The sequence below is a fragment of the Pleurodeles waltl genome, chromosome 3_1 (assembly GCF_031143425.1).
Source record: "Pleurodeles waltl isolate 20211129_DDA chromosome 3_1, aPleWal1.hap1.20221129, whole genome shotgun sequence".
Taxonomy (NCBI): domain Eukaryota; kingdom Metazoa; phylum Chordata; class Amphibia; order Caudata; family Salamandridae; genus Pleurodeles; species Pleurodeles waltl.
The window spans coordinates 1,887,282,038-1,887,308,694 of record NC_090440.1 but is presented as its reverse complement, the minus strand read 5'-3'; the positions used below and the strand labels follow the sequence as shown (position 1 = coordinate 1,887,308,694).

General features: G+C 44.5%; 1 protein-coding gene across 2 annotated transcripts in view; it reads left to right on the top strand.

The window, feature by feature from the left end:
* Positions 1-26,657, top strand: part of PARD3B (par-3 family cell polarity regulator beta) — a 2,030,765-nt gene that overhangs the window by 1,167,844 nt on the left and 836,264 nt on the right. For both annotated transcript variants that reach the window (XM_069225990.1, XM_069225989.1), the window contains 2 exons: positions 437-539; positions 2,693-2,808. In XM_069225990.1, the coding sequence (XP_069082091.1) occupies positions 437-539; positions 2,693-2,808 (219 nt within the window). The remainder of the gene's footprint in view (positions 1-436; positions 540-2,692; positions 2,809-26,657) is intronic.

Below are 26,657 nucleotides of genomic sequence, written 5' to 3'. Positions count from 1 at the left end.
CCTATCATCACATTGGCTGTGGATCCTCTGCATCTGTAAAAGGGGCTAGGTTCCAACCACATGCTAGCCAGGGACAGGATCTGGTTGCAACAAGAGAGAGTTTGCTATCTTGATCTCCACATGAGACGGAACACTTTGAGGGACTGGAAATGAAACTGGAAGGCCATGTGTCATTGGACTCCTGTAGGTGAAAGGAATCTGTAAAGTTGGTTTTAGGATCCCTCAGTCCCCCTGAAGGACTTGACAGGGGCACCCCATAGTGATACATTTTACACTGACATTGCAAATATCTAAACAATATCTCTTTGTTAATCAGATTTCATTAGTCTCATCTCCGTGCCTTTGCTTTTTTACTTCCTGCCCTGATTAACTGCTGCTGCTGAATTCGATTTCAATGAACTCAAATGAATCAATGTAAGTATTGATTCTATTCCAGGTACAGAGCTGCTGATGACAAAGGAAGACAACGAGAATGACGTCACACCACCTCTGCCACCACATCCCACTGAAGACATGCTTACAGAGCATCATCCTTTTAGGTAAGCGCAATGAGGGGGTTTTGCTTCAGGAAATAAGTGAAGATGGGTTTTTCCTACTTGTACATTAATTAGCCTGTGCAAATTGATTTAACAATCTGCCTTATTTGTATTAGGGCAAAACCATGGCTGAGGTTTTTGAAGGAGAAAAATAATGATCTCAGTTAAAGTGCACAGTGATCATTGGGAACTCAAGTTCTAAACAGAGTCAGGAATGTACTAATGCTTGATGGAACAGAGCCACGTCCCAGATACCAGAAGAATCAGCAGCCCAACTGTACTATTCGACCCTCAGGCATGAGAAGTAAATGGGGTCAAAGTGGAGAATGTCACACATATTATTCTGCTATTTCCACATTTTTTAAAATATCTTAAACACATCCCCTGACTTCTATGTGTCACACAATAAGCTCATTATCCCCATGTGTTTAGTCTCTGTGAACCATTGTAAGGGAGTCCTACTTAAAAAGTGATGTTCCTTTCAATGCTCCATAGAGTGGGCTGCCATTAGTGCTACACATGTTCTGTTAGCGCAACAGAACAGAACCGTGAGGCATCCAGAGCCATTCCTTCAGTCAGCTACAGGGAGACCATCATTCCATCTCATTTCATCCCATTTTTGCAATTTAAGTTTCTAAACCATTAAACTTCCCAAAAGACATTCAGACCAGGAAAGTTATCTGCTGTAATAGAAGGGTCCAGAAATACTTTATACATCTCTGCTTGTCATTAATGTGGCAATTTGTATAGGTGACTGAAGTGTATTTAAAAAGGCCACTGCACTTGACACATTTCCCTTCTGTTTTTTCTCTGTCAATGAGTCATCAGGACATGACTTAAAAAAGTCGATGCATACCTTCTTGAAAATGTTATTTGTTATTCTTTTTTTAAATAATCAAGATAACTTTGTGTGGTGCTGGGGGTCAATTTAAACATTGGAATAGTAATGGTTAATGGTCGTCGTGGCAGCATAGTGGCACATGGTGGAAGTCCTTGCATGAAATGTACTGGCCAGACTCTGGTGCCCACACAGTTTGTCAGACTGCCTCTTCTCCACCTGCAGCAACAGTTAGGGCACCAGAGCCTGGTAATGCAGTTGTAGAATCCTTGATGAGAACTTGAGTAGCAAATGTGATGTGATGACCCCCATTCTCTCTAATTTCTTAGATAAGGTTTTTCTCCACAGATCCTCGAAGCCAAGAACAAATATTGTAGAGTGGGTAGCGGGGATAAAGAGGGGATTCATTTTTTATCCGGTTAAAAAAAACATAGGGGGTCATTACGACATTGGCGGGTGGCAAGGTTTGACCGCCGGACGGCCGCCAATGCAGCCGCACTCGTGCCAAAGCCATTATGAGATCCCCGCTGGGCCGGCAGGCGGAAACCTGGTTTCCACCCGCCGGCCCAGTAGGGATCTCGGCCGCAACACAGGAGCCAGCGGTGTTGCGGCTGTGCAACGGTTGCAGGTACACCCGTTGCGCTTTTCACTGTCTGCATAGCAGATAGTGAAAAGCTGCACGGGGCCATGGCAGGGGCCCCCAGACTTTCCTTTCTGCCAGCCTTTTCATGGCGGTGCAAACCACCATAAAAAGGCTGGCGGGAGGGGGACTCGTAATCCCTGGGCAGCGCTGCTGGAGGATTACTGGTGGTGAAATCCGCCAAAACAACCGTGGCAGTCAAAGACCACCAGGTTTGTAATGACCCCCATAGTCTCAGTAGATAAGATAGAGCACGATTTGTCAACTAAATTCTGTTTCTAGAGGCAGCTTAGCTTCCTTTCAGTGCTCTGGTCCATCTGTTATGAGGGTCTGAGTGACACTGTCAGCTAAACCACGAGGGGTGGGTGGCCGCTCCAAGGTGCGGATAAAGACCTAGGGATAATATACCTCTACTGCATTTCATTCAGCGAGACTCAGCAGCTCGTGAGAACAAAACACATCTGTTGGCATCCCAAGAAAACTTTCTGGTAGTACTTAGCTGGGCCTGAGCAGAGCATGGATTATTCCTGCAAAACAAACTCCCAGACACAAGCATGTGATGAACTGTAGGGCGAGCGTCCTCACTCAGCAGAGGAAAATCTATTCATCCTGTGTACATGTTGTGTGCTTTTGGTTTTGTACTCCTGCCTAAATATTTTGCATGGCGTCTCTCCACAGCCCAGGAGTACATTCTGCAGCATACTTGACAGATCAGCACAAGAGCCTTGGGTCCTACGCAACCGCCAAGCAGCCGGAATCAATTAAGATGAAAGCTTCCAAGAGCATGGATCTGGGTAAGGAAGGGTGGGGGCGCGAGGTGGGGGACACCAAGGTCACTTTTTCATCCTGACCACATCGCTTGCCCAGTTTCCTTCTTTTCTTTCTCAAACCCGTGCCCATGGCGCGCGGTCAGACGAGCAGGCCGGTGTGATATTTTACCCGGCACGCACTCACTAAATGGTAATTGCAATTTTGGTTAGTAAAAAGGAGAAAGTCAGCAGAAGGGGGTTAAGGTCATAACTTTTTTGTTGTAAACAGTGTGCGGCTGGCTCTGCTGAGTTTGTTTTCAGAAACTCTAGTTGCTTGTTTTCACAAAGTAGTCCCTGACACATTAGTCAGCGCTTGCGTGGTTTCCAAGCTGGGGGGAAATGAAAGAGCTTAACTCGCTGCTTGTGAACAGGGGTGAGAGCCATGATGATTTGTTTTTAAGAATTCTCTTGCAATAAATGACAAGAAAAAAATGAAATGTGAATAAGGCTCGCTGGATGCCAGGACATAACGACCTGCACGTATTTAATGCCTCTTGCTGGAGGGCATACCGTTTATAAAGCAATAGGTCGACTCAGAGAGGGTGGGCACACAGCAATTTAGTCTTGATTATACGATGTATTATAGAAGAAGCGTAGAACTGGACAATTACTGTTTTATTTTTGAAGTTGTTTTTTTCATGTGTTTAAAAAACCCAGGAGGAATTAATTATCAGTATTGGCGAGCTGTGGAACATAAGATGCAATATTGGGGTGCTCTGTGAAGTGAGACACTGTACTGGTTGCTGGGGATAATCCCTGTTTCACGCCACGAAGCAGATTCAGTGATCAAATTGTATCGAATGTTTTGAGAGTCGTAAATAGTTTTACGTTACTTTTCAACAGTAAACAATGGCAGCGGCAACAGGTTTTTTTCGGAGCAGGGGGGGCAGTATGAGACTTTTTCTTAAGCGTTTGCAAAGTGAGGACTTGAGTCGGTTTATGTTTGGAGTTTATGTTGAGGTGTCGGGTAGAACAGGTTGAATTTAATGTATATGTGACGAATGTGGTGTGGTATTCCTAGTAAGTGCTGGGAGAAACGTGTGCTGTGGTGGAAGCCTCGGATCTAGTGCTTACAGTGACACTTCAAAAGGGGTTGCCCCCCGCGAGCACCAGCAGCTGCAAAACATTGATAGTAAAAATATAAACCCCGTTTATAATTTGTTTACTATAAAAGTGGTGGGCCACGGGAGTGACGGGGTCAGAGGGAGAGTGACCGTCTCATGTCGGCCAAACATGCATGTGCACTAGGCTCTCTCCAACCCAGCACTGCGTTGCCGAGTTGGAGAGAGCAGGCAAAGGCTCCCACTCTGCCTCGGAGCGTCCTGGCTGGGCGCTCCGTCCAATCCTACTGCTGGTTTCATGCTGCTAGCAGCATGAAAGCAGCGGTAGGATTAGATGCAGGGCAGGCTGGGAGCCTGTGCCTGCAATGCAAGATGGAGCAGAGCAGAGCGGATGGAGTGGCGTGGAAAAAAGGTAAGTTGTATTTTTTTATTATTATATAGATATATATATTTTTTTGCCTCTTGCCACGTACTGCCACACCCCTTTTTCCTTCCCGTGAGCTGCACTTGCATTGCAAGGGTGCTATGGTCCCGTCCCCCCCGGTACAAGCAAGGAAATGGACCCCCATGTTGGACAGTGAAATGCCTTCCCTCTCCAGGTACCGGGGCTCTTGCACCTATTGCACTAAAGGCAGCATTGGTCCTTGCTTACGGAACAAGTATACAACACAACATATCTTACCTTGAGGTGAAGAGCTTGGAGTGAATAAGTGGGTACAGGGGCGGAAATGGGCAGGTAGCCCTGCTCCTCTAGTATTCCTATACTGAAGACAGGAACTATCAGTGAGTTTAACACCCATATTGCAGAGCAAGGATTTCAACTTATATAGGTGGAAGAGCTGGCAGCCTGACTGACAAACTATTTTATTCATACTAGTCATTTGTTTTGGAAATACTAAAAAGAACTGGGTTCTTTGAAAATAGATAAAAAGACACGATGATGCAGCCACTGCTGACAGCTTTGCCATTCCTTGTGTCAGAAAACGTGTGCATGCCAGTAGAATGGTGTGGATGCCATTTGCTTTCCTTTTAATTGACTGATTCAGGGTCGCAGATGACATTGTTGGGTAAATAAAAAACAATGACTTTACAATGCAAAACTGTATATTTAAAAAATAATAATAAGGTCTGTAGGTGTGGGGTGGTTAATGGAGGAGCTAATGGGAAGTAGGTGCGAGGTAGGAGTCGAAAAGCATCACATGAGGGAGAGAGCAACATGGTGGCTGGGGAGGAAGCACACATGGAGAGAAGAACACCGATCATGGGCCGGGGGGCAGAAACTCATAGAAAAGTGAGAATCACACAAAAATGACAGCAGCACGGGAAGCTGGGGAGAAGCACAAAGGCCAGAAGAATACTGAGTGCATGGGGAGAAGCACAAAAGAGAGAAACATGGAGAGAGGGGGTGGGTCTTTAGAAGAAGTACACGAATTAGAGAAGGAGAGAGCTGGAAAACACACGCAATCTCATGGAGTGCTTAACCAAATGGAAAAAACGTTCCCTAAATATGAGCAGAGCAGTGGAAGGAGAGAAGGCAGCCAATTAGACAGATGATAAAGAGGCTGTGCTTCAGGAGAGGAACACACACAAGATGAACAATTTAGGACAAGAAAAAAAAAATGAATGAGAAAATAATGTGTGACCATAAAGCAACACAGTGGAAAGCAATAGGAGGGATGTAAGCCCCTGTAATTTCTTGGTAAGCCCTCTATAATTCGTTTGCAACCATTTGCACTGTCTCATAGGCTTGACTTAAAAACTGAACTTCTGCAGTCAAGACTGGGATCAAGAGTCACAAAATCATATCCATGTGAAACTCTAGTGACTCATGTGGGGAAGGCTGTTTACATATGCAGGAGTGAGTGAGGTTTAAGGGCATGAAAGAGTGTACCATGAAGTCATCATTAAATTTGTTTGTATTGCAGATAACATTAAAACTGTAAAGGTTTTCACAAACATTGTGGCCCTCATTATGACCTAGGTGGTAAATGCCGCCTACTGCCATGGCGGCAGCCTCCAAAAGACCGTCGCAGTGGCTACACACCGTCCGCCATATTATGACCGTAGCCGGAATTCTGTCAGAAGGCTGGTGGAATTCCAGCTATGGTCATGGCGGCAGACGGCGGTAAGGTGGCACTGTTGTCACCAGCAGTGCCACGCTAGTAGACCGCTGCCGACTGTATCACGACACATGATAAGGCCTGTTGGTGTTCTGCTGGCGGACGCTGCTGCTGGCAGCAGCGCCGCATCCCGTCTCCTGCCGGAGGTCCCCCTGCAAGCAGGTAAGTTGGGTGTCCGATAGGTGAGGGGGTGGGGCTGTTATGTGTGTGAGGGGGGCTGTATGTGACTGTTTTTGTGTGTGTGTGTGCATGTGGGTGTGAGGCGTGTGGAATGCTTGTGTGCATGAATGAATGTGCGTGTATGTTGTGTGGTGTGAATGCGTGTGTGCTAGGATATATGTCAGTGTGTGTTGATGTGTGTGTGAATGGATGTATGTATGCATGCGTGGGTGAATGTGGATATGAGTGTGTGTATGCGTGTGTATGTCTGCTTGTAGGTGTGTGTATGTCGGGGGGATGCGAGGGGAAGGGGGGCAGGGGACACCCCTATCAGTGTCAGGGAAGGAACTACCTGGCACTGATAGTGCCTACCGCCATGGTTTTCGTGGTGGTAACATTGCCACGAAAACCATGGCAGTAGGCGGGGTCATGATTCCGAGGTGGGACTGTGAAAGCTGCCTGGCTGGAGACCGATGTCCCTTCTGCACTTGACTCCCGGTGGTAACTGTGGTCGAGGAGTCAATCCTCGTTAGGTGAGGATGTGTTAGATACAGGTCAATGAACACAACTCATAACTGAAAGTGTAACCAGTATGAACAATAAATCAATTAGTCAAGTGCTCGCTTTTATTTCAAAAATAAAAAAAGGTATTTTATTTCTTACTCTACACATGCAAAGGACTATGACATGAAGAAGCAACAACACAATCCCCTTGAGGTCAGGTCTCTAATAGTTGTCAAGGGAATCCTTGTCCCACCCTCCTTCATGCAACATGTTCGAGGTTATTCCCCATTCACTGGTGGCCAAATCCAGGGGATGCTCCCTATTAGGCCATACTCAAGAGTTCAACTTTGACTCATCCGGATTTATTGAAAAGTGTCTATGGTGCAACAGCACTATTAACAGTGAGTCTCCCAGCGCCAAACTATCCTCGTTCATCGTTTACCTGCTCTTGCAGCCCGGAAAAGTTATGCGGTGCAGCGAGTGCCCCTTGCGGGAGCACCCATATCTCCTGCTCTGCTCGGAGAAGTCAGGCTGTCCGCAGCCTAAGCGGGAGCGCACAGCGGTGCATGCTCTCATCCCTCAGCAGCCCTGCTGGAGTTCTCTAATTTTTTGAAGTAGCTCCTAGCTCACTAAGACACTGTAACTTGGCTTTACCCAGCGGGGGAGGGGCGGGAATCCTTTCTTTTGCTCCACACTGGAGCCCAGGGAGGGTGCAAAGTTGTACACAGTGTTCTTGGCAGTTCTCAGTGGTCAGTCAGAGGAAGTTACCTTGCAGTGCGTGTCCAACCCACTGAACGTAGCCTCAGTCTCTCCTTTGGGCAGTGGCCCGAATCCTTTGGAAATGTTGGTACTGGTAGCTTCTCCTGGCATATTGGATTGCAGCATTACTGGACAGTATGGGTGCAAACTCCTCTGGTACAAGCATCCCAGCCAAGATGGTTACAAGTCTTAGCATTTCTCATAGTAACATCTTTCCCGAAGGCCCCCTATGGCATACAGTGTCACACCAGCATGGCGATACAGGAACATCCAGTCCCACATGGTGCTTAACTCTCCGCTCAATCCACAGCAATCCTTTCCTGTTGTATGGAGGTCCCCGAGCCGATACTGCTCAATGGCAACAACCCAATCAGTTCACAGCCATACTCTCACACCTCACTCAGGAAAACCGCTCGGAAGGACTCCTAACTGAACTTCGCTCCCTCCAACTTCTCTGTTCCACTTCTTTACTTGCACACTGGCCTTGGCAGGTAGGCAGGTGCAAGTGCTCCAGGCTTCAAGACAGGGGAACTTGATTTCATGGGTGATGTACCCTTACTCAGCAGAGAGACTAGAAGGCCTTTACCCTCAGTCCTGGGCACAGGCAGACATCTTGCAGATCTTCTCTTCTTAACAAAGCCCAGTCTCAACCTCCCTTTCTTATAATCCATTTCCAGACACCAAACACCAATCACCAATATGTGATTTAGGGTCTGAGTCTTTGAAGTTATATGTTGGGGTTCTGCTTCTTTTGAAGCGTACACATCTCTTTTTCTTCTTTCCCTTTGAAAGAATGTCCGTCACAGCAGGAATGACTCTGAATGTGATTGACCCACAACACAATTCATGAGAGTGAGCAGAGTTCACACCTGGATGTCAGCCACAGTGATATGTGCATCAAAATATTAACCCATGGCTCCCAGCCCTACTCTTTATGTCTCCCTTATCAGTCCCATTTCCTCTCTTGAGATGAATCTAGGCTCCTTCCTGGTCATCTATCACTGAATCAAATAGAAATCTTTTGAAATGTAATAATAGGGTTCCTTCCTCCTTTACTCTAGTGTTTCTCACCCAGCTTACGGGAATGCAACAATACACAAATCAGTCTAAAGTGATTCCTCCACTCCTCATGACTTCACCAGGCAGGCCTGGGCTTCCTGAAATGGAACCCAGGATCACCTATTTAGTGTACCAATGCAGGAACACTTACTCGCTCTACATTCACTGTACACTTATTGTCCAGCACTGTTACCTACATGCACTGCACCATTAGATGTACACACACATTCAGTACACACGTTGTCTGGGAGCACTGTTCTGCACTGAAGCATTTCTATAATGCACCAGGTGTGCTGTTTGCAAACACACACACTGCTAGCACACACACTTACCATGTGCGCACTGCACAACATTTCAGCCTTCATGTATTGTACTTCATGCAGACACACATACTCCAGTACATGCTTCCATTGCTCACACACTGCACCACATTACATCTCTCATGCACTGTATTCCTCTCAAGCATGCCTACACCCAATATATGCACTATTCCCACATGTGCTACACAGTACTACTCTATTCCCGTACTGCACCATTGCCAGGCACATACACATCCAGCGCAGTAACTACTCCTATGCTGCATAGCACATCTACCTGATGTAGGCCAAGTGTGAAATAGGCACAAAGCAGCGAACTTTTAAAAAGGTGAGTGACTATGTAGATCTTATTCCAGTGACATAGGGCAAAAAGGACCTGTTCACTACTACTAATCACTACACTGCGTTCTGCCACCACCATGCTGTGCTGCTTAACACTTGGTGAAGGACAGTAGCCATTCACCACTATAAGAGTAGCACTTTGGGCACCCCTACCAGTCCAACAAGACCACAATCAGTGAGACAAACCCATGTCATAGAGAACATGCATAATCTGTGTAAACTATGTTCGCCTATGACAAAAAAATAATCTTTAGGAATCCAAACAATAGTACATTTGGGCACTCAGGGCAGGGCTACACATCTTTTATCATGCAGAGGATGTATACGCCCCAACAATTATCTATCAGAGAAACTGGAGTAGAGGCAGGTTCCTGTAGAGCACAAGGCTCATCCCAATGACCAACAAAAACTACCAAAAAACCATTAACCCTGTCAGGGCTATTTAATGAAATTACAATAGATAATATAACACACACTAAAAGTAATACCATGACACTCAACAGCCAGACAGGTGATTGTAGATCACAGAAACTGCTTAATTATTCCCTTTTTCTTCCTGACTCTCTTACACTCAGATAAGACAAAACTGCTAGTGGTCATATCCACCGCCCAGTACTATACCAGTCCACAGCAATAAACCACCCATCTCCAACTGAACTGGCACAGGATTACTGAGGAGATCTGACATATACTTCTGGCCAATGAAAGGCTCTAATTTAGTCCAGCACTTCAGGTCTAGATTAACAACATGCTACGGCCACTTCTCGACGTCTCAAAGTTGAGATGGTGATAAGTCCATCCCATCAGATCTTTCCACCACTTCTCCCCTTAACCTATGCCTGCTCTGTACCATAAACTTTAAATACAACATCTCTGAATGCACAACCAAGTGCAACAGCCAGCCGTGTGATCTATGAACATTAAAACTGACAAAAGATGACCTGCTGAAAAATACCAGATTACTGAAAACCATAAACTGTGCACCTGACTCTCACATGTACTCATCCATCACACCATTAAGAGCTGCTTCCCATAATACAATGCTTGCACCTCAGTGGTCACTATTCACAAACATGGAAGCAGTTCCCACATAGGATCAAAACAAGACATCACCCTTCCATTCACACACTCTAGCCTGTTTAGCCTTTTACCCAAGTAGGTAAGTTCTTCCACAAACCACATAAGGGTAGTGAGCACTATATAATAAAATACAATAGAAGAGAAAAGACTGCTCCCTTATTTTCTTTTTAGTTCTTGCTCAAGACAGCACATATGCTGCATGCGCTCCAGCTTGCAAGGTATATTGTTTAGAATAAAGGACATTGCTTACCATTTGTTGGCTTCTTTGTCATGCTTCTTTGCTGCCTCCTAACTGGCAGTTTGTGCTGGGCATCACTTTCTTGTCACTGGAGCATTGAACAAGCACAGATTGATTCAACTTTATTACTTCCATCGTCTGATTGCGCTGTGATTGATGTACACATTTCATGACACTTTCTCTATTTCCAGTTCTCATGCTGCTTCCTCCATTTGTTCTGTTTTCAAACACATTTTTAGACATTGCCTGCATCTTTTGGCTTACTTCTGCAACTAAAATGAAATTACATGTTACATGGGTTAGATTAAGCTGTTATAATGTGTAAATGCCACACTAACAGCACCTTTATACTTTCAAGATGCTTACCACTGCAAGGCTATCTTTATTACCTCTCAGCCATTCATCCCCTTTATGCCTCCTACCTTTGCATTGATTTTAATTTTGGTTCTTTGTTTGTTATTTACACCCAAAACTCCACGCTACTCTACTCTATGCCATTCCACTCTGCCATTCCACTCTTTGCTACTCCACTCTGTGCAAATCCACTCTATGCCATGCCACTCCATTTTACGCCACTTCACTCTATTCCTTTTTACTCTGCCACTCCACGCAACTCTACTCTTTGGCACTCTACTCTGATACTCAAGCCTACTCCACTCTATTTTATGCCGCTGTATGCCACTCCACTCTATGCTACTCCTTTCTGCTCCACTCTACACCACTCCATTCCACACAGTGCCACTCTACATCATTCTGTTCTGTGCCACACCATGCCACCCAACTCCATTCTACACCATTCCACTCTATGTACAGCATGGCTAAAATGTATTAACAGCCAACAGCTCTTGCATAGGCCTGACCTATTGGTTTTGCCAGTGCCTGTTTACACTTATTAATCTGCAGTCCGGTGGTGTCCGGGCTATGGGTATGCAGAGTTCCACCAAAGATGATGAGCTTGTCTGCAAGATAAATGGGGGTGCAGTTCATGATAGCTTGGGTGATGATGCAGCTGGGTTTGAAGATGGTGGGGGCCAGCAAGGAGAGACAATGGTGTTCCATCAGGATAAAACAATATGATCATATTTCTTCAGGCAATGCATTAGATGTTCTGTGGCATGTAGTAAGTTCCTGTGGGGTGACACTGGGGAGCTTGGGAGGCCATTGAGTAGGGTGTTATCACCATCCAGATGCAAGAATATGAGGGTTTGAACAGCAGTTCTGAAGTCACTTTCTGGAAGAAATGGTTTGGCTTTCTTTAGAAAAGATAGCTGCTACCATCCGTATTTGTGTTTTTTGGTGATGTGTTCCTTGAGGGTAAGGTTGTTTTTCAGGATGATTCTAAGTAACTTGGCATTTGGCGAAAGCTGGGATTTGAAGTTGTTAAGGTACATGCCATTGAACCAGGTATGTACTCTATCTTGTTTATTGTTCTTGGCAAATAACAGGAATTCTGTCTTGCTTGACTTGAGCTACAGGTAGGCTTTGGACACCTAGGTCAGAGTGATGTGCAAGCAGTGTTTGAGGCATTGGATGTCTGAGGCAGAGGCGACTTTCAATTAGAGATGTGTATCATCAGCCTTTTGGTGAATCCTGCTGCTAGTATCCGTGAGTAGAGCACCAAGCAGCTCCAAGTAAAGGATGGAGATGACGAGACAATATGGAGCTGTGGGGGACTTCATAAGTGATAGGGATCTTTTTTGATCTGCAGGTGTCCATGTGAAGAAACTGGTGTCACTTGGGTAGGTAGGAGGAGAACCAGTGAAGGACAATGCTGGCTAATCCCTTTCGAGACTCCAAGGTTCGTATGATGGTGCGGTGGCGGACTTTGTTGAAAGCAGCTGAGAGGCCTATCTATATCAGGAGGAAGTGGTAATCTTCATCTATGGTCAAGAGGACATTGTTTAGGGTGTATAAGGTTGCAGTCTCCATGCTGCACCGTGATCCGTAGCCAGATGGTTACCTACGCAGAAGATATTTCGCATTTATGTCATTTTGGAGTTGAACATAGACTGCTTTTTCAGTGTGCTTGCAGATGAATGGTAGGTGTGTGGTGTGAGTTCATCAGGGTGTAGCCTAGGTTTTTTTAAGGAGTAGGAGGATCTAGCCTATCTTAAGAGAGTCTTAGAAGATGACTTGAGTTGAAGTAGGCTTCAACAATGGTGGATAAGGATGAGAGGGCATCCTAGAGAGAGCTGTGATGGACAACAATGGTAAGACATCATCTGCATAAGAATTGGTTTTGAATTATCTGAGCATGTGAGTGAGATGTGGGATAGATGTGGCTTTAAAGTCTGACCTAATATGGGATTTCTATGGGAAGGAGTGAGTTTAAGAATTGAATCAGGCTTGGTGTCGACGATGTGCTGCAGGTTGTCTGTATTTTTCTTTGAAGAAAAGGTAGATGGCATTGCACTTTGGAGTGAGGGGATTGTCTTGAACAGCATTCTGCTTCTGTTGGCAGCTTCATTGATGGTGATGGTATTGTACTTTACTTTGGCTTTTGTGATGAGCTGTCTGCATGTTGAGCTGAAGGGCTTCACTAATAAGATGTCCTCAGGAGTTTGGTTTTTCTTCTATTTTCTCTACTGTCACCAAATGGATCTATCATTGTCAGCAAGATCTTTAGAGTACCAGGTTGCTAATTCCTTTGACTTGTCCTTGTATGTAGTAAATAGGGCGTGGACAATCACATAGCTTTCCAAAAAATTGTTGAAGATGTTCAGAAGGGTGTTGATGTTGGAGGTAGAGTTGATAGTGTGGAACATGAGTTCAACCAGGTTGTCTATGGAGAAGTCTTTGAAGGATCAGAAGGTTTGGCCTTTTTGTGTAGACCTTGAGTTGTTAGTTGTTAACTGAGCAGAGAGATAAAGATGGCAGAGTGGGCAAGTCTAGTCCAGGGTATGGGTGGCTTGCACTGAATTGTTGGTGATGATAAGAAGACAAGGTTGAAGGTGTGGCCTTTGGAAGGTGTTGATTGTGTGACATTCTGTGCCATTTTGAGTGTATCAATGAGTTTGAGGAAGGTGTCTCCTGCTTTCTTTTTTTTGTTATTAGCTTGTGTTGCCAGGGAGGTTGAAATCACCCAAGAGGATGATGTGAGCATGTCAGATGGTTGAGATGGTAAGAAGGTCTGAGAATTCATCAATACATTCCGTGTTCTGCCAGGAGACCTGTTGATGAGATAGAAAGTGGTAATCTGAATTTCATGGAGTGGGAAATTACACGTGTCAGAATCTCCTTGGAGTTAAGTGTTACTTGCTTGCCTAGCATGCAGGGCCAAGAGGACTTACTAATGACAGTGAGGCATCCTCGCTTTTGTGCATGGTCACATAATGGATGTTGTAGCTTTTGCGAAGGATGTGTGCAGACCTTGTTTCTGTGATAAAGAGGATTCAATCTTATGATGGGTGAAGAGGTCTGCGATCTGTGGTGGACAGAATACTTCAGCAAGAGTGTTGATGAGTATGAGTTGGAATGTGTGTTCTGAAGCTTGAGAGTATTGATAGTGGTATGTGTACGAGGTTTAGTCTGTGTTGTGCAAATGCTATGTGAGTGTCGGGGTCATCTATGTGGGAGATTCTAGGGATTTTCACTGTGGAGTGTTGTGTTAGGCTCTTGATTTCATCTTATCTTTCACACCAGCAGGGCCTCTGGTCCAAGGTCCTGTCTGAATCTAATAGGTCCAAAGAGGCATTGCCCTTATGTGTGTCTGCCCTATGGTCAGGATGCCCGAATGATGGAACACTCTGAGGAATTGATTGAGGTAGACAGAAGTCAAGACATGATGTCCTTTCCCGTGCAGATGGATGATGAGAAATCCAATGATGTCCCTTCCTGTGCAGATGGATAATAGGAAATGCAGTGGTGTCATTTCTGGATGGATGATGGAAAAGTGATTCTCTCACCTCGTACTATTGATTGTTTGGGATATCATTACGCCTTCTTTGGAGTGCTTGTTTTGAAATGCATGAGACTCTTTTTTTAGTCTCAAAAGTATTCTCAATCATCACACATTAAATTATTTTTCTCATAGATGCTTTTTATATTTAAAACAATTGTTTTTTTTTCACTTAGAGGACTATTTTTTATGTTGCAGACTGTACTTAGAATTCAGGCTAGACCTCTTTGCTCTGCGAATGCTTGTCTGTGATGGATCTGCCAAGTGCACTTGAATTATTCATCTGATATCACTTCCTGTTTTAGAGTTGAAGACAGTTAACAAACCAGAAAATACCTTAAGTAAGGTGAATGCTTCCAAAAATTAAGAGGGCTCTTAATGGGATAATTTGGACGAAATTGAAGTGTTAAGATTAAGGCATAAACTGGCAACCTTTTGAAAAAATATGTCTCTTTAAATCTACAAAATCAGTTATGGATGGTTCTGAAAGATGAACTGGCCGACTTGATTAAAAAAGAAGTGGATATTTGGAAAGTTAAAAAGATACAGAGCACTGACCAATACTTCCAAAATGCATCTCTTGTGCAAGCTGGAACTCTCCTTTAATCAAGTTCCAAAGATAGAAAGATATTTTCTTGTAGTAATTAAAGCTACCCAGCTTTCAATCTCGATGGAACATCAGCTGGTCTGAAGTAAATTTATGACCGTGTTCTGCAAAACATTATAGAGAAATGGAAAAATAGATTCCCTTGTTAGTAGAATGCAAGTCAGCCAGTGCCCCAAGGTTTTAGTGCTCTCTGCTTACCTTTGGAGTGGCCTACAGGAGACAGATTTTAATCCTGACTAGGTCAATTTAAACTTTCATCTTTCCAAGGTTGATTACTTTTCTTGCAGCTTAAATCTAGCGAAAAGGAAAGCTAAGTAAAAAGTAGAGAAAAAATAGCGAATAAAAATATTTCAGTTCAAAAATTGAAAACATATGTAAGGGGTAAGACTTTGTCCTGTTTTTTAGAAGAAAAGTCCACAATATGACATATAACTCCCTCCGATTTCACCACAGACAATTTGGGATAATGCATGTGTTTCTTTGGACAACACAAGACTAAACTCACTGACACCCAGCACTGGCAAAGCCAATTGCCCTCGTCTTTATAACCTATTTGGTTTGCCAGTTTGGATTGCCAAAGTTGTGCAGAGTTGGCACGACGCATATATATATTTTTTTTAACTGATTTTATTGATGCTGTACACCATCGCCCAAAATAAAAGAAAATAAAAAAAAGGTTCCGATGACGTGGTCACCTCATATCATCTGCTTGATCATGTGTCACAATGTAAGGGCACATTTATGTAATGACACAGAAACCATTTTTTCTGATCCCAGATGGATCAGCAAATTAAAGCAAATGAAATGTGACTAGCATGAAAGTGTTTAATGCATTTTGATGCCAGGCCCTCTGCAACAAGTATTACATTAAAAAAGGACTGTGGGCTTGAGGGAGCAACAGAGGAGTCGGTGGGGAAAGCAAATGGGAGTAGGCTGGGTCAAGGGGGTAATAGAAATGCTTATGGCCGGGGCTGGATCCAAAAATAATAAAGTGAGGGAGAGGGTGGGAAAAGCAAGGGACAAGCTTGGAGGAGGGATGAGGGAGTAACGTGGATTGCAGAGAATGTTCGGGGGAGCATGCAGCAGATAAGGGAGAGAACTAGAAAACAGACACTCTTGTAGAGTGCTGAAACAAAAAAGTAAAAAAAGTAGTTCCCGAGTGTGAGCAGTGGATGGATGCAAGTCACCCAGTCAAACTAACTGTAAATAAGCTATGCTACAGGGGAGGGATAATCACAAGATGGATGAGGAAAGCCCTTGAATAAAAAGCAAGCAAATAAGACTGGGAAAAAGGCATCCAAATGTAAGTAATGGACTGGGCCAAAGCCCACTGTAATTGTTTTGTATTGCCTCAATAGGGTTTCGCTTACCAGACACCTAAATGCTGTCTAGTATGAGAGACTTAAAAACAGTAAATTGACCATAAACTTTGTGCATGGCAGGTGTGTTGCAAATACAATATAATACAGTAATGTAACAGAATAAATTTGCTGTTCTATGAGAATGGAGGGTAGAGGATTATATCTTACAGCAACTAAAATAAAGAGTTTTAAAAGGCTGCATTCTTAGCATAGGGGTACTAAAACAATATAAACAAGCATTGGCAAAGTCAGTAGGTTTCATGTAAACAAGATCTATTGACTTTGCCAATGTATTTTAGCCACATGTAGTAGAGTAGAGTGAAATGGCATAGTGTAGAGTGGTGTTAATTGGCATGGACTGGCTTTGAATGGCATAAAGAGGCATAAAGTGGAGTAAAGTGGCATAGACTGGAGTGACATAAAGTAGAGTGGAGTAGAGTAAAGTGGTGTGCACTGGGATAGAGTAGACTGGTGTACAGAGAGTGCAGTGGCATAAAATGGATTGGTATAGGGTAGAGTTGAGTAGAGTGGTGTGGGGTAGACTAAAGTGGCGTGGATTGGAGTGGCGTGGCGTAGAGTGGCTTGCAGTGATGCAGAGTAGAGTTCCATTGTTTGGAGTGGGGTAAAGTGTAGTGGCATAGAGTGACAGATTGAAGTGGCATAGAACAGAGTACACTGGGATAGAGTGCAGATGCACAGAATAGAGTGGTGCACAGTAGAGTAGGGGGCGTATAGTGCACTGGAGTGGAGTAGAGTGGCATAAAGTAGAGTGGTATAAAGAAGATTGCATTAACATCGAATGCAATGTCATAGAGTGGTGCCGAGTAGAGTGGCATAAAGTGCAATGCCATGGAGTGCAGTGGTGTAGAGTACAGTGCAGGGACGTAGACTGCAGTGGCATAGAATGCAGCGTAGAGTACAGTGGCATAGATTAGAGTGGTGCAGCGACACAGTGGTGCAGAGTATTGTGCAGTGGTGTGGATTGAAGTGGCATAAAGTAGAGTTGTGCAGGGTGCAGTGGTAATGAGTGCAGTGTTGCAGAGTACAGTGATGCAGAGTAGATTAGAATGGTGTGGGGTACAGTGGCACAGGGTAGACTGCAGTGGCACAGTGTAGAATGCAGTGGTATGGAGTGCAGTGGCCTAAAGTAGAGTGGTGTGGCATAGAGTGATGCAGAGTAGCGTGTCATTGAGTGAGAGGAGGGCATAGCCCAATAAGAAGACATGACACCAATATGCCGTGATAAAATGTGGGTGAAGGAAATGAGTGACGCTGAAGCTAACAAATGGTAAGCTAAGGGAGCTCTGTCAGCCCAGTGGATGTAAACAACATGTCTTGCGGATACAGCGCATGTGCTATCTAGGCAAAATCCAAAAAAAGAAAAAGCAGAATGTCAGGGAGCGGTGAGTACTGGGTAGCCTCCCAAATTATCAAATGTTCCAGATGAGGAGGTTAAGGAATTTAAGAGATTCAGCCCTCACCCATCTCATAAAAAGCTATTTCTTGAAATAAGGGTGTAAATAGTTTGATGATATTACATTCATATTTTTTCAATAAATTACTTTACAAAAATCTATACATGCATCTCATACATTCTTATCACATACTGTTCATATGACCTTTGACACGGAGGAGTCATTAGGTCTGCCTTGGCAGTGCATTTGTTGTCAGACCTTATGTGATAAAAAAATAGTTTTCAGAGGTGCTACAGAGATGCAGTGCGGCTCCAGCTGGATGCTGGCTCACCCGAATAGAGCTTTTGATTTGGCAAAAGCCATGCGCTTTTACGCAGAGTGCTTACCCTAAGGGCAGCTGTGATTTCTTTGTTGTTAATGAAGCTAGGTGAGGCAGTCAGCTCTTGCACTGGCTGGAGCTTTCCCTTTAGGTCTCACCCATGAATCACCAAGCTCTTAACAACTTGTCCTAGATAATTAGGTAATTACGGGGTTTGTTCTTCTCTGACAACGTCACATGTGGGAGGGGCAGAGTCAGGAGGAATGAGCTGCTATGTAGGAGGCCCAGCCCACTGTCCCTCTTCTTTCCGTCACCAGCTGCTGAGATGTGTGTTTGAAATGCTTATGGGACGCCTGGCTACCCTGATCTGCTCGCATCTTACATACCCTTACCTGGCACTCCTTGACAAAATGGTGTTTTCACTTTTGAATTCTTAGAATGAATGCCTTGAGATAATTGCTGGAATTAAATGTGATATACTGTGTTGCCTGAAGCTTGAAGTGTAACATGTTGTAATTATTTTTTTTAAATGCCTTCACACTCATGGGCTGTATCTGGTCATAGGGTAAATGGTGACTGAGTGCTGGGTGACTGACTACTGGGTGAGTAGTTTGTAAGTGCAGAGTGAGCAGCGGGTGAGCAGAGGATGAGTCTAGCTTGAGGAGTGTGAGGGCAAAGTGACAGCTGTGTGAGCAGTGTCAGTGCAGCGTTAATGCAGTCTGTGCATGGAAATGATGATTTAGTTCTAGGGAGATCTCCAGGAGCAGTGTGAATGTGCAGTACAAATGGTGCCGGAGTGCAGGGTGAGTGTGGTGTGAATGTGCAGGTTGAGACGTGGGTGAATGTGCAGGGTGAGCGGTGGAAGTGTGTCTGGTGTAAGTGCTCAACACGAATGATGTGTTAATGGTGTGCGATTGCAGGGTGAGCTATACACATGAGCAGTGTCTGCATATGCTAAGTTATGTCTGAGTGCAAGGTGAGTGTACAGAGTGAGCAGTGCGTGAGTGTGCAAAGTGAATGGTGCACAAGTAGACCGGAATGAGTGGTGTATGAGTGTGCAGGATGAGTTGTGTGTGTACAGGGTGAGTAGTGTGTGAGTGTAGGGTGTGGTATGTGAGGGCATGGGCAGTGGTATGTGAGTGCAGTGTGAGCAGTGGAAGACTGCGTTGTGAGTGGTAAGTGAGCTTAGGGTGAATGGTGGGTGAGTGCAGGGTGTGGTATGTGAGTGCAGTGTGAGCAGTGGAAGACTGCATTGTGAGTGGTAAGTGAGCGTAGGGTGAATGGTGGGTGAGTGCAGGGTGAGCAGTGTCTGAGTGGAGGGTGAGTGTACAGGATGACGGGTGTCTAATGGCAAGTTAAGTGATATGTAAGTGCAGCAGAATCCGCATGAGTGAGGTATTAGTGAATGTATGCAGTGTGAGAGGTCTGTGGGCAGTTTCTTGAGTGCAGCTTTGGCAGTGTCTTGAATGCAGGTGTGTGGTGACTGTGCATGAGTGCACGAGTGCACGAGTGGTGCATGCGTGCTTTGAGAGGCCTGTGAATTGTGAGCATTGCAGAGTGTGCAGGATGAGCAATGGGTGAGTGGTATGTGAGTCGGGGTGAACAGTTGAGGTGAGTTATGTGTGTCTGGAGGATGACAGGTTTGTGATCATGTGGGTGAGGAAAGAGTGGCAGGTGCATGAGTGCAATTTGAGAGGTGTATGAGAGTGCAGGGTGAGAGGTGTATGAGCAGTGTCTTGAGTGTAGGAGGTATGGTCTTTGCGCAGAGTGAGCGGTGTGCCTGGGTGGTTGCCGGATGATTGGTGGGCCCATATCAGTGCAGGGTGAGATGTACATGTGTAAATGCAGCAATGAGTCGCATGCTTTTGTGATTGAAGGGTGTATTACATTAACGCCAGACCTATTGCCTTTGCCAATGTTCATTTTATGTGTTTTCCTTTACTAGGTAGGGAGAGAAAGGAGGTCAGTTTTGTCAGAAGAGGAAAAGTGCAAGCACAAAATCATTTTGTGGGAAAGCAAAATGCTTTTATCCCGCTAATGCACTCTCAGCCAACTTGCCACCGAAAGAGCACACACGGACCCGCAATTAAGCCTTCTTAATGTTGCTCAGTTTCTTCCAGAATCCTCTGCACCGGCTCCTTCAAGGATGGAGCCTTTGGGGCTTGTCGGTATGCCGTGGCTAAGCAGCACACATGCTCTGTCAGCCTCATGCTTCTTGGAAGTGACTGAAGAGTACAAGACTAGCTTGGGTTCAGGCAATTCAGTGATGTATTTTTCATGCACTACGTGTCTACGCCTGCCATCCTCAGTTAGCGGCAGCATGCTTGCTGTAGCATGCTTAGTGCTGTCACAGCAGGCTATGCTTTGTCATTTTCTTCAGTGTTTGCAAACGAATACCCTTTAATAGGATTCAGTTTTATTTTTTTAATATTATTTACCTTAGCGTTACAAGGGCTTCCAAGTGCTCAGAAATTGGGAGATATTCAGAAGGCGAATTCTAACGTGGCATATTAATTTCTGGTTGAATTCTAGGGCTGGACTTTCTGATGAGAATGTTTGGAGACTAATGTTCATCAATAATGAATGTATAACTCGATTCATGCCAGGGCTTTTTTTTAAGCACTGCGCCTCAGGAGAAGGCGCAGGAGTAATGTGTTCTGCCCTTCTTGTGATGCGGACTGTGCCCGCCCTATACTTGGGGATGAATGTCAAGTCTGACATGTGAACTCTGAAGCAGCAACTCTGAGTAGATCTTCACCAGAGGACCCAACCAGTGCTTAATTTGTGCCAGTGTTTGCTGGTCCTGGCCACCGGCACTAATGCTACCCACTAGCTGGGCAAAGGAGTGTCATCACCCTGCTAAGGACGCAGAAAAAGTTAAAAATAAAATGGTAATATTAGTTATTACTATTTTATTTTTACTCTGCCAGCCCAATTGAGAGGGTGAGGCGGAGCCAATGCTGCTGATTGGCAGCACCGAGGAGTGGTGGCTGACTGCCGCACTTTAAAGCGCGCGCATCACTTTGGCTGCCTCTCTTGCCGCGAACAACCTTACATTCACACTTTAAACCTCTCCAACCTGAGCTGTCACAGGCAGCTGGTTGGAGAGCATTCAGAGGCCTCCAGTGCTTGTAGGAGCGTTGAGACAGCCAGCTCCAACCAGTCGTGGGGCTTCTCTCATACTGATTAACAGCATGAAAGCAGCATCTGGGCTGGGTAGGGGAGTTGTCTGGGGCCTCTGCTGGACGACTGGAAAAGAACACCAGGAACACAGGACCTGCAGCCAGGTAAGTGAATATTTCGTTTTACTTCAGACATGTAATCAATGTAAACATTTTAACTTTAAATGTCAGCAATTTAGTTAGTGTTTATTGCATGCATGAGTTGTAATTTTCCCTATGTCCAAGGCCACACCTTTTTGACCAGTTTGCTCGCCCCACCACTTTCATTTGTTGCCAGCCGCCACTGACCACCAGCATTTATGACAATCGACCACATGGTTGTACTTCACGTCTATTATTAAGCACAGCTCATTAGCATTGCGTTGAATATGCTTTAAAAACGTGTACACCAGCGGATCCAGGCGTCCTTACATCTTGAGGAGACATAGAATGGCCCAAACCATCATGCCTGTAATAGTAGTGCCAACCACATTGGCCTTCCTGGGAAATACCATGGGCCCTGGCACGCCGGACCCAACGAGTGCAACCTCTACAGTGTGAGCTAGCGAAAGACTTCGGGCGCTCTTGCATGATGTCACTGCTGCCCTCACCATCCGGCACCTCCTTCAAGAGACCGGCCCTGTATCTCTGATCTGTTTGGAACATGGAGGAGCAAAAGTAAGGCCACAGAGCAGCCCTATAGACGGAGCTCCCCCCTCGGAAAGCATCAGGCTCCCAACCATAGGAAACCATATCCATCCTTGCACTCAGTCCCCAGTTCCTGAGACGAGGTGCAGAGCAACACGACCCTGTGGAAAGTGAGATCTTGCATCAAATTCTGTCCTCAGAGGAAGGAACATCACTGTGTCACATGTTCTACTATGTGAACTAGGCACGTGGATCCAACCTGAAGCATCGCTTTTATCTAGTTATCATTTGTAGTTAATGTTTTTACATGGTGGAAATCTAGAGCAAGGAGCAGTCGACCACTTTGTAGAAAAAGTTGTATTTCTTTAGAAGGATCGTAAACAGGTGCTGTGTGTGTAGCACTTTTGTGTTTGCGCATTTAATAAAACCTAGAAAACAGCAACAGCAACAGCGGCAAAGCCCATAGGTTTGACGTTTGCTTGGCGTATTTCGGCCAGTTCTTTTTTTGTGTACTGGGGAGCAAGTGCAAACAAAACATCTGAAAATGGATGCTAGAGAAATAGGGTTGCTTTAGTTTCTATAGCATCCGTTGCACAGTAAACATATTTACAAATTGGGGCACAGGGAAGACAGCATGATGTGTAAATGAGAATGGAATCCATGTTTGCAGAAAGGAACCTGAGCATCTAAGCTCCTAGACAAAATACCCTAGATCATACCTGTCTTCCTTAATGCAGTCCCATAAGGGCCATAAGAATGCACCAGGTGCATGGCAAGAGAGCCGAGGGGCTTTACGAGCCAACAGCACCTCAGTTATGGGTATATTTTACAACTCTCCCAGGGTACACGAGGCCTATTTTCATTGTTTGCACCTGGGCCCATATTGCTTTTGGTATGTCACTGAGTACACAGGACCACACCAACAAGAGAATTCCGCTGGTGTCCTTTAGTGCTCCAAGGCAGTAATTTTATTTCCTTGCTGAGTACCTGTGAGACAGGACAAAGCAGTACCTGTTGTTTATAGAACAATGAAATGACAAAATGAAGACAGCTGGTGATATTTTTATATTTAATGAAAACAAACCTCTTTCTAGCACCTGAGCACAGACTTCAGTGGAGGCCGTAAACTCTTTCTATTGCTGGCTCCTTATCATGTTTCTGTTCCTTATCCTGGCGCTTCTCCATGCCACAGATCAGAAGTGCACCCAAGGCGAGCCCATAAACCCATAAGAAGCACCCTGCCTGTTGGAGAGTAGAGCACTGTCTGCACTGCTGCTTTGCCCCACTCAGAGATGACAGGCCTGTACTCCCCTGTTCACATCAATGTCCATACCTTTATCTCAACACTCACATCTGTCCACAAACTACACTTGTAAGAAACCAAGTACTCCAGTACACCCACTGTTGGAAGCATTTTGAGGGTCATGGAGGCACAAATGCAGTGCCAGGGCTTGGAGTCGGTCGCCGTCTTTGCTTTCATCATCTGCCCTTTAGCCGGAAACCATCCTTTGTACATTTTGACATAGTTTTTCATGCTTGGTGCATGCAGTTTAGCAACATATTCAAATGGCATCTCCAGGGCTTTGGGTAGTGATGAGTGCTCTAGCTTTAATTTGCCTTTTAACCTGGCTTTGCAAGTAGCCACATCTCAATACCTCCACTGAAACAGTGTGTTGGTATTAGGGATGCTTTGTTGTCAGTCAGGTGCAGACATATTTGTATGGTCAGCAGTCACCCATAGACTGCGTCTGAAACCATTTGTTGGAACTAGGTCTGCTGGGTTGAGTCGTTGGCCTCCTACAGTGCTATATTAACAGCCATCGTTCATGGTGGTCTTTTGAGTGTCTACTGCAGACGATTTGGGGTTTAAATCTCTTGTTAGGGTTCATAACTTTTTATTCATACACTGATTAAGAATCTTGCAAGGAGACCTCTCTTCTGCTCTGCTGAAGTTCTCCTGGGGATAACATTTACCTAGGTTCTCTTGTCTCCATTATATTCAGTTTTTCTTTTAGTTGGAGACGAAATGTTTGACTTGAAATGCTGTGATGGATGTGATATATTCACTCTTTATTCCTGTCTGTTTGAAAACCAACTCTGAACATTTAATCACTCTCTTAAGAAAAATGTTTAATGGCTGAGCTTGTTCTTGCTCTGTAGCATGAGCCGTACCATTAATGCTGGCGCCTGTCCTTTACCTGCATTGCACAGGTTGAAAACCTAAAACATCTCTGATCCAGGGGACTATTGCTGTCTGCTTCCGACTGCTTCTTTACTCCCTCTTCGTTCTGACTCTTGCCTCCTCCAATATGATTACTGTTTTAGATGACGGGAGAGCTGGTCTGTGGAAATGAAGGCAGAACTAAAAATAAAAAAATAAAAAATAAAAAAATACGTTCTAAACCCAACATCCTACTTCAACTCGATAGTATGTTCCAAAAAAAAAAGAAATAACGTTCTACCCCTTTGACAAGTCTTTTATGTGCCAAAATGAAGTGGCCTTGGGTGATGCATGCTATATGAAACTGCAATTGTACATGCATTGGCAAAACCAGAAGGTTTAGCCTATAACAAGTAAGTGTTAGTGTATTGGCTTTGTCAATGCGTTTCATTTTACCATTCTAATATGGCCATTTGCCATATTGGATCGGTAAAATAAAAAAAGACAAAATGACAACTGTGCATCAAAACATATGCATTGTGTGCATATGTGGCGACATATGCAGAAGCATGAGAGCACACAGTGGCCATTTTGGAATGGTTTAATTTCAAGATGGCCATCTTATGCTTCCATGCATAATATCACAATGCATTTGTGTACAATGTTTTATTCTTGATGCATATGATGGCCGTTTTTGTTTTTTTCTTTTTTTTCACATTTCCAGCCTGGCTGCCGTTTCAGAATAGCATAAAAATCATTAGTCACACCAACAGAAAAAACACACAAAGCAAAAAGGTCATGTAGAACCAGCAAAATGTTGTGGGGTGCTGCAAACGCTAATGGACAACCCCACAATTCCAAAAGTGCTGCTGAGCCACAGTAGTTAAAAGCTGAAAGCAATGGCCAGAATCCCCTTTCTGGAGCCATATTTGCATGTTTTGAGTGGTGTGTGCCGACATCACTTCTTACCCTGGAGAAAAGTACATTTCAAAGATCTGTCCTTTTAAGTTTTGAGTGATAAGGTGTCAGGCACCGAGCATGAGGTATAAGAGAAGCAACAAGCATAGTTAACTCGTTAAACGAATGGATGCTGCCTGCGAACAGGTGGTATCAGTGCAGCTGAGACATAACCTAGAGATGTTGGGAAGAAACAAATGTGAAATGGGCAAAGAAGGAAAAAAGAGGAAAGGAAGAAAACACAAACATTGGAGGATCCGAGACTTCTGGACACAGTGCAGAGTTCTGCAGTGATTTTTATGATGTGCGCATGCACAACATTGGACATGCTGTAGGCAGCAGCAAGTGAGCAGATATGCAGGCATGCAGCTTGGAGAGAACATACACAGTGACCATACAGTAATCTAGGGACAGTTGCAGGCATGAAATAAAGTGTTATTATTATTATTATTTTGCCTCTGTTGACTCCGAAGGTTAGAACTAATGAAAAACTGTACTTCTGCATCCTATTTTAAAGACTTGACTGTGCTACTGTCTTTATGGGGTTAGCGCCTCGAGAAATTTCTTCTTGGTCTTGAGCTATCAGGAGGTTGGTGTTGCTGTATTGACTTCTGTTTTCGCACTTGTTCATGAACCTTAATCAAATGAAATATGTATTTCTCCATGAAACGGGTGTATTTGATATATCTACCCTTACCATCCCCATCTCTGTTCAGAAAATAGGAGCCTGCGTCAATTGCTGCTATTCCCTTGTTGTTGAAGAAGAGACCTTTTTAGGTCGAAGCCTACAAGTCAGTGCAGCTGTCCATTTTGCTAACAAATTCTTGGGGACATTCTGAAAGTTTCCCTGTGAATTTATTGTGCCATTGCTTACCATCAGCTTTGTGTTCTTTAACTCAAATCTGCCTGCTTTCTGTTTGCTGGCATTATTTGTTTTAGGCTGTCCTCCTTCAGTTCATCCCGCCTGTGGCCCATAGCCTAATTAATGTATTCTTCCATGAGTGGCCACTTTCTATAAACAGGCCTTTAAATCTTGTTCTCATCTTGTTATGTTACATTGATTTGTATAGTACAGTAATCACCCGAGAGGGTATCCAGATGCTTGGGTAGGTGTGTAGGTTTCTCATCCCCAAGGTGCTTATACGAATAACTTGGTCTTCACCTCCTTGCGGAACTCAAAAAGTGAGGAGGCGGCTCTGGTGTGTTGAGGGAGGTCGTTCCATGTCTTGGGTGTGATGTAGAAGAATGAGAGGCCTCCAGTTTTGCTTTTGCAGATGCAAGGAATATGTGCGAGCAACAGTGAGGCAAAGCGTAGGTGTGCGGTGTGTTGGTGAAAGTGTATGTGGGTGTTCATGTATTCTGATCATGTGTTGTGTAGGACTTTGTAACATTTGCTTTGTATTCAAAGATAGAGGTCAAATTTCAGTGCGCTACTATACCATGCATACTCCACACTCAGCCACTCCATTCTGCACCACTCCACACTCCAACACTCAGACCGTGGAGGTGGGAAACAGCTCTCTAAGCTAGGTTACCACTTGTGAGCCTCTATCATGTCCAGCACAAGTTTGTTATGTATTGTGCCCCTCTGGTTTTGTTATAGAGAGGATAGAGAGCAGGTCTCTGCGTCTTTTTAAAACCTGACAAATATTTCTCTGATTCTAGGGC